The 9,059-nt window shown below is 26.0% G+C and overlaps 2 protein-coding genes across 2 annotated transcripts; both read right to left on the minus strand.

Moving 5' to 3' along the window:
* Positions 1 to 889: 889 nt before the first annotated feature.
* On the minus strand, positions 890 to 2,028 carry LOC135926299 (transmembrane protein 120B-like). The gene has a single exon (XM_065462120.1). The coding sequence runs from the start codon at positions 1,990 to 1,992 to the stop codon at positions 928 to 930; it is 1,065 nt and encodes a 354-aa protein (XP_065318192.1). The 5' UTR covers positions 1,993 to 2,028; the 3' UTR covers positions 890 to 927.
* A 4,356-nt stretch (positions 2,029 to 6,384) lies between these two features.
* LOC135927084 (uncharacterized) lies at positions 6,385 to 7,769 on the minus strand. Its single transcript, XM_065463021.1, has 2 exons — positions 7,551 to 7,769; positions 6,385 to 7,505 (listed from the first exon to the last, which is right to left on the minus strand). The coding sequence occupies exons 1-2, from the start codon at positions 7,717 to 7,719 to the stop codon at positions 6,385 to 6,387; spliced, it is 1,290 nt and encodes a 429-aa protein (XP_065319093.1). The 5' UTR covers positions 7,720 to 7,769.
* Between the last annotated feature and the right edge of the window lie 1,290 nt (positions 7,770 to 9,059).

The following is a 9,059-nucleotide window of genomic DNA, read 5'->3' on the forward strand; positions in this document are numbered from 1 at the left end:
ACCACCCAAACAAATGAGTCAATCATGACCCAACCAAGCAATCCTAGATAAAATATGTTATTATACCATCGATTCTTTTAAATATTCCTTGATATATTTCAAGTATGACAGGTCATCTACATTACTATCAATTTTAACTATTTAATTTTACTAATTTCTTGATTTTCAACTTAAATAAATAAAGATTTAGTGGGGTGTTGTGCATTTCCATTGTTTTTAAAAATAAATAGAAAATCTTTTGAAATATTATAATCAGATAATTTTTGAAAAATGCTAAATATCAGTGCCAATCCAATATTTAATATCAGCATAGCCCTACTTATTTTAATGGTATTGTATTTAAAATAATGGGAAAATAATAATTATTAAGAAATCAATTAAAATACTCTAATGCTAAATTTAATAAATATCCCAAAAATAGATACATTTACTAAAAATTGAATATTTAACCTTAAGATACTGACACATCATTCATACTGGTAACATTAATAAAATATTAATATTGTTGTCCATACTGGGAAAATATTTTTAAAAACCTTTTAAAAATAATTATTTTTATTATTATTATTGCATCTAAGATATATTATGAATTATTTAATGTTAAATTATCGTCTTGTCAATTCTATAAAATAAATTTAAAAAAAAAATAGAATTATTTATCATTCACATTATGAATAATATATTTTTCAATCTGTAGGAATGATACAAATATTTGAGTCATACAAATGTATGCTAAAATATTTGATTTGAAATTCACAAATCATAATTATAATAATTGTTTATTGCAACTTAGAGTATAATCAAAAAAATATAAATGCACAATGCAATAAACTTTTAATACATATTTGATATAATGGTATATTCACATTAATATAAAGCTACAATCTTGTAATAGTCATGATTATTGTCTATAATTGTGTATCTAAATTAATAATGTTTATATTTTGTCAAAAGTCTTGTCTGAAAACTGCTTTTAGGCCTATATTTCTGCATAAATTTTTGGTAAATAACAGCACTTGTGGTAAGAAAATTCCCCCAAAACAAAACTAGGAACACAAAACTTATGACTGGAACTTGCCATTCATGGCATTCAGGTAATTTACTTAAATTATATAAGGTATAAGAGTTATATGCCTGGAAAAAGTATCCAGCAAATAAAAAGGGTAATAAGAATGATAAACCTTTCCACATCCATGACTGAAACCCTTCTACTGTAATATCCATCAAATTTTGCCTTTCCCCAAGTGCCTTTAATCGATACAAGCATCCTTTTTGATATTGGTATTGCAGAATTTGTAAAAAGGATATGAATAATGCAAAGGACATAAATTGTCTTCTAAAACTTTGGTAAATAAAACCATCAGGCCATGTCAAAATGACACCACAAAGAAATGCAGATATATAATGATGACTAATCCACCATCCTTTGATTCTGGAGCCATTAATACGTAAAATACTCTCTCGTATAGTTAAGGTGCAATAATACCAAACTAATAGGAAACAAAAAATTGCATCTAATACTCTGTAATATTTAACAAGTAATAAATTAATGATTGATAATATGACAATAATCATCGTAACTGTGATCTTAAACTTTTCATAATTTTCTTTGTATTTGAACTTTTTTTCATTAGTTGATAGTGATACATTTATGTCTCCTAATATAATTTTCAAATATAAAGAACTTTGCTTTGGGAGTGTTGTCTCAATAGATCTTAAGGTTACATTGCGACTACTTATTTTATCTTGAAGTTCCTTAATCTCTTTTTGCTTTGAAGTATCCTTTAGATCAGTTAAGGATTTAGCGATTTTCAAATCATTGTATTTGTGATGTTTGAGCAATTTAGCACATTTATCTTCAAGTTCGTGCAACTCCCTCACCTTATCCAAATATTCTTTATAGGAATTATTTAAGGAAGTAAATTCACTGTCTAGTTTGTCCCAGGAGTTTAGACAATTTTCATAACCTTGAATTTCGACCCCGTCAAGCATTTTTTAGGCTGAAGAGGAATAAAATAAAATATCCAATATGATCAAAATGCGAATATAATTACAACGAGGTAAATAATTTTGTAATTTGCAATATAATAATGTTAGAAGATTAAAAGGCTAGGTAATTATTAACATTAAATTTAGTATTGACCATGCCCTTTAAACTTTAAATATTTAAAACCCTATATTTATATAAAATAAAATAAAAAGACTAATGAAAATATAAATAAATGATGAAGTAAGATTTTCGATAAGGTCTTTGGCTTTGTTATAAAAGAAGCGAATGAAGTTTTCAAGCCTCCCAACCATTAAATTTCCAAATTTATGAGATTTATTAATACATATATATTTTCATATTTATGCATTTAACACCCCCTTATGGATATATATTTTAAAAATAAAAGTTGAGTTGCAATAAATAATATATTTTTTCCACATTAATATTAATAAAATAGAATTATAAATTATTTGAAATTTAATGTCAATTTTCTATTTAATGAAAAATTAATTTATGTATATTAAAGAAAATGTTTCTGATGATTATTTATAAAAAATGATTATATAATAAACTTAAATTAGAAAGTCTAAAAATCCAAAACAGATTCCTTAACTCCTTGTGATGCAAGATTAAATTTTTTAGTTGGAATCCTAATATCTTGACTAGGTATAAGGTATTTTAATTTTTTAAAGAACAACTCTATAATCTTTGATATCTACCTAGGTTCATAATGACTTGTTTTGTCGTATGGGTCATCAGATAAATTGCTCATCAATGTTTCCATTTTTACTAATTCGGATAAAATTGTTTCAGATAAATAATCATCAAGTCTCTCCAAGTAAGTGTCAGTCAAACACCCCTCCAGTTTTGGGAACTTAACCTCCCTGATAGATAAAATAATTTTTTCGTCCATATTTAAAATTTGCAAACTTTTATTTCAAACTTTATTTAAATTAGCATCAAGATAAACATTATATTATTAAGTCATATGATTATGTATCCTATTTTTTTTTCTTTGTGTGTGTCCATTTATATCGAATATTTTTATAATTTATTACATAATTCCAAAAAAATTTTTTTTTTTATTATTTTTATTTTTAAATTTATCGGCATAGGCACTATATATATTAGATTTTTTTATATATCATTGTGCGTGAATAACCATACCAGGCCGGGGCGCTAATATGGTGCAAAAAGTTAAAAAAAGAAAAGTAAGATATTGCGTTTATTGAGTTTATTATATTTTTACATTAATCTAATAAAACTAAAAATTTATTATCAAAAATAAGGTATATATATCTTTCATATTAAATACAAATTTGATATAACAAAAAATAAAAAGTATCAAAATATATTACAAAAATATTTTAAACAAAAGCAAGGTTACAAGCTAAAATAATCGTAAGTTTGCATCAACATAATAAATAAGGTTTTATTCAAATAAAGTAATATAAAATATTAATACAAATTTAAATATAAAAAATCAATTCCATTATTTAACAGATTGATTATTAATAATTACGTTATAGTTTAGCTATGCAGTATTTAGTCATACTGCTTAAATTACATTTTGAGATATTTAAAATTAAATATAGTGTATTTTGAAATTTTTTACATTTCTAAAAATGGACATATCTCACGAAGTAAGCTGAGTGGATTAAAAATTTCATATTATTTTTACTGTATATAATATCATCATACAAATTTAAAAAATGAATCTTAAGTTGATTGCTTTGAAGGTTGAAAGCGACTATAATTTTACTTAATTTTGAAAAGTGTACTTGGTAAAACATAGGAACAGTAGGCATTATTTTTATAGAGGGGATATTATAAGATCATTACATAAATTACTTTAGGGCTCTGCAGCCTCATTACTAGCCTTGGGCCGGGTTAAATATTTTAAAAAGAATATTACAATTTTTTATATTAAAATGCTTTTAGTTAATTTTTTAAATACCTATTATTTAAATAAAATATTAACCTATACTTCTTTTTATTATTTTTAAAATTATTGTACCTATTTTATTCATTGTGTGGGGTTGATGGGGGGGGGGAAGTGTGGCAAAAAGTGTATAAGGAGTATTTTTATAACCTTAAAATGATATTTAAAAAGATTTAATTTCCGAATGGGGATGGAATGACCCATGTTTTTTCCTGGCTACATGTGAAGCAAAGAGTACATATCTGCCACAAGACTTAATTCCTTATCACTTAATTCCAGACATAAGTTTTATGGAAGAAATAGTTTTTAGGTATACATAACCGGAGTCCTAGTTAAGACATATCAAAAAAAACATGGTTGTTAGGTTTAGAGTCAAATATAGATTAGTAACAGACTGTAACATCGATAGTGATACAACCCTTTTTTTTCAACAACATATAAAAGGAAACAACACCAATTTGTACCCTATTTTTTTTGATTTAAAATTTTAGACATTGCAGTTTTAGAGATTATTAAAAGTATGATTAAATAAAACGAATAAGTAAAGACGGCCTCGAAAGGGTGAAAAAAATAAAATTAGATTTTATAATGATTGATACCTAAGTCCAGAGTTTAACCAAATTTTTTCTAAGTTATTGTTAATAGTTGAGTAATTATTATTGATTTAATTGTAACTGGTTACATTTGAAAAAAAGAAGTAAATTTAGCCCGTTAGTTATTTATAATGTTGTTAAACTACTCGAAAACCCAATGTTTTAGTTAAAAAAATTTTATACGAGCCTAGAGATTTTGCCCATAGAATGCAAAAAGGCTTGGACATCTATTAACGACATCTCAAGGCTTGGGTAATATTATTTTGGCCTAACACCTTAATTTAAAATTGGCTAAATCTAACCGTCCAACAATATTACAGTTATAACTTAATGAATGTAACGATAATTAAAACTATTTCCAATAAGAATTTTTATCTTTGACTGTTTTACAAATAAACAAGTAATAAAATAAAATATAAATACGTAGGCTTAGTCCAGGGCCGGCAGTAATTTGGACACTGCTTTACTTTTTTAGTATAAATTTAAAAGTTTTTGAACCAAGAAACCCTGTATTTTGGTTTGATTTAAATATTTGGTAGATTTGCTATATTTTCGTATTTTACTTTCGTTTCATAAGGTTATTTGTTATTTAAAATAAGTAATGAATTTTATATTATCAATATTCATTGTTAAACATTATTATAAAATTATATAGAACTTTGATTTAGGGAAAATTTCGGTTTTAATATATGTTTTTTTTAAAATTCCATAGATGATTTTGGAGGAGTGTTTAACTTGAGATTTTCTTTATGCGAATTAGCCGATTTGTTTGTAAGAATCAAATTCCGTAACAAGATGATAAACTAAAATGAACTTAGCGATAAAAATTTTTTTTCATGATATAGTCCATAAGGGCCTAATTAGGTTTTGATTTTATTCAAAAAATTAATCATTTTTTCTAAATCAATTAACGAATATTTATTGTTAAAGATAATATAATTTCAAATATTTTACGTATTTTTGAAATTTACATCTTAATAAGTTTAGAATATAAAAGTATATAATATTAATAATCGCTTTAATATATATTTATTTCTTATTGCTCATTTTTCCTTTCCGGCCCAAAAAAAACATTTGCATGACTTGGGTCGAGGAACCGTTAACCCCTATTCTCAGTCAGCACAGCCTGTGGGTCCTCATTATATTAAAAAAATTTAGCTTCTAAAATAATGTAATTAATAAATTATTTATTTTTTTTAAATTGAAATTACCTACCATTAACAATGCTGACTATCTATCATAAATAAAATATATTGGTATGTTTTTGTATTTGTGTTAGCGTTTATGTGTTTTTTTCCTGGGCAAGTGTTATTTTTTAAGATCATATTTTAAACGCGGTTTTTCAAAATTCAAAAATCTGATTTTACAGAATGCCATCATAATGTTTAGAATACCTATCTTATGAATTGTAGACAATTTTGCTGTTAACCTTTGAGTCATTTATAATTTTATATAAAAATTATATGGAAAATTTAATGTTAATTATATTAAATTTAAATTTCATGGATAAATTCGGAGATCAAAAACTTTCTTTATTAAAATAAGTTCAATATTTTCATTTCCAATTATATAAAAGATCATTCGAGAATTCCAGCCTTATTTAATATAAAAATTAAATCAAATACATTCAATAGTGTCACAAAAATATTATAATTGACCCCAGAAATTCTTAACGACATTAGATTATAAATATAAGATAAAAATCAAAACACATATTTTTTAGACATTTGATATTCATCTAATGACATGATTAAAAAACTCTAATTTTGAAAAAAAACGACAATTGCACAAATTACAAAATAATTTATATATTTATAATTTACAAATGTAAAGCTGTTTCAATAATATTTTTAAAATTGTTAAAACTTCAAGTACTTTTTTAGAATATCATAAAATAGAGTTTTTATAGTGGGATCTAAAAATAGAGTTATATAAACACTCAACGCGTTATTCCCATATTTGCTTAAATAGGCCAAGTTTTGAAACCATAATTCAGACTTATTTGAGAAGGTATCCGACCATGGTTTGTAGATAAACATATAAAGCGTCATAGGGATAGTGCTAAATATATAATGCATATTTAAGGCTGCCATCAAAATTGTTATCTGAAATTCTCTCCTTTTCATAACTGGTGAAGCTTTTTGGGTCTGTAAGTTTGCCATGCTATCCATGTTATGATTGTGAATTCTACGATGACGGTTCGTTATTTTATTAAACCATTTGTTTAAAGAGTTTAGTCTTTCATTCATAGCAACCTTATTGCCTCCTTTCAAATTTATCCTATTACGGGAAATTTTATAACATTTCTTAATTATAAAAATGTTAGCCATTGATGATATCGTAAATGGGATGAAGGACATGATAAAAGTAATCCACCTTCTATAAGTTTGAAACCAAGGGGTATTGGGATTAACTGAATGGGTATATTTAATAATCATGAATTTCTTATTTAGGCAATGTATCGAATTATTCTTCACACTCCTATATTTTGCATCAGTTAAATTAAAATCTATACTTTCAGGATGTATGCTTTTGATGAACACCTGATTACATAGTATCGGAGTTGTTTCATTTTCTTCAACCTTGACTGCAATATATCCCCATCCGTAAGGAATAGTGGCTGAGAAACTTACGACAAAACCTAGGACCATTAAATATTTTATGAAAGAGTTGGACATTACCGTTCTATAAGAAAAAGGAAATTCAAGTGCCCATAGGCGGTCCAAGGATATAAAAACCCTCAATATATAGCTAAAATTAGTAAAGGCGTCCATGAAAGGAAACCCAATTTTTAATGAATATGACATAAAGTGGTATGATCTGCGACAAGTATTATAACATACCAAATAAATGACGGGTAATGTGATAGAGTTGACACAGGACAAGAAATCGTTGATAGCTAGAGTTTTTATATATAAATGTATATTTCGTTTAGGTTTCATTGTAGAAGATCTACTGGATATCACCTGTCTCGAAGAAGCTAATATATTATTTTTATTTGTAATATTTGAAACGATTAATTTACTAGGGATGCTTGGTAGAACCGATGATTCCCCATTGCTAATTTTTCGATTTTTAAATAAACACCAAAAGTACACAAAATTTCCTATTAAACCTAAACCTATTTGTGTTGACATTAATATACCATACGTGATGTTTATAGAGTAGTATATGTAGGAATAATCTACGGCCATATTTTTAATAAAAAATACTTTTATATGGCACTGGCAAAATAAAAAAAGGATTTCCCCAACTTTATCACCAACTTGAAAGATATGGCCTTGGCTCAGAGCGGCAGAAAATAAATTAGTTTCTTTCTAAATAACTATAAAAAAAATATTTTTAAATTTGATAAATAAATCTTACAATATTAAAAGAATTCAATAATGAATATAAATTTTAACTTAAAAAAAACGGGGGGGAAGATAAAAATAGTCGATTATGTTTTATAGCAAAATATTAAGAATTAACTTTTGGTATATTATGATTTAATTTTTTTTTTTTAAAAAAATCCCATTTAAGTTGATTAAAATGTAATTTTCGGATTTTAATTGTTTGATTTATTTACGAAATTGATTCTATTCTTCTTTTTTTTTCAAGGCCGGTCCGGTGAAATTTAGAAGAAAAAATATCTTACAAAAAAAATTATTAATATTTAATTTTTTGCAGAGCACATTAAAATTAATTTTTTAAATTATATTAACACGAAAAAAAAAATCTAATCTAACGCGTGTGTGCGTAGGTATCGCTGAATTTTAGGGGATTCAATGTTATCGAATCGCTCGCATGCGCATTACGGTTAGGGTAACTAACGATAGTCTCAATATTTTAAAATGATATACCATTTTCATAGGATTGGAAAATATATTCCATAAGCTTATCTTGAATATAATCTTATAATATTATACTACATATTTATTATCACAACCATTTCTATAATCCCACTTTAAAACAAATGGGGCTACAAATTAGCGGCTACAAAGTGTGGCGCCGCCCGCTTAGGCCCGTTGAGTATTTTAGCAAAAATTGTGCGGTCCGACCCGTTATTATGTTTTAAAAAAAATTGCTCGGCCCGAGCCCATATAAATTTATAAAAGATCAGACCCGACTAGCCCTATTAAAGCTTATAGTACACACCGCCCCACACCCGGCCTCTTAAATTTTTTCATACATTTTACGACGACCACATTTTTGATATCTATATCTAAGTTTATTTTTTCCCAATGATAGTTAAGGTTCTACTTATATCTCTCCTTTATGGCTATCCATTTTTGCAACAATCCTTTTATTTATCAATTGTATTTGTGTCTGTTTTGTGCATTTGTAATTGTATCATACCATATTATAAATAAAATATTCATTTTTTTTTTGTGAATTTCCTACACTGTTTATAGATTTAGTTCGGTCAAACACGCTCCCTAAGATACATAGGAAATAAACATAATGTAATTTATTTTTAGCTAGTATAATATACCAACATTTTAATTCACTAGCGAATCAGGGATTTGCCTAGTTGGCCATACCTAATATTTTA

This window comes from Gordionus sp. m RMFG-2023, chromosome 3, assembly GCF_954871325.1.
Source record: "Gordionus sp. m RMFG-2023 chromosome 3, tfGorSpeb1-WG-v2, whole genome shotgun sequence".
NCBI lineage: Eukaryota > Metazoa > Nematomorpha > Gordioida > Chordodea > Parachordodidae > Gordionus > Gordionus sp. m RMFG-2023.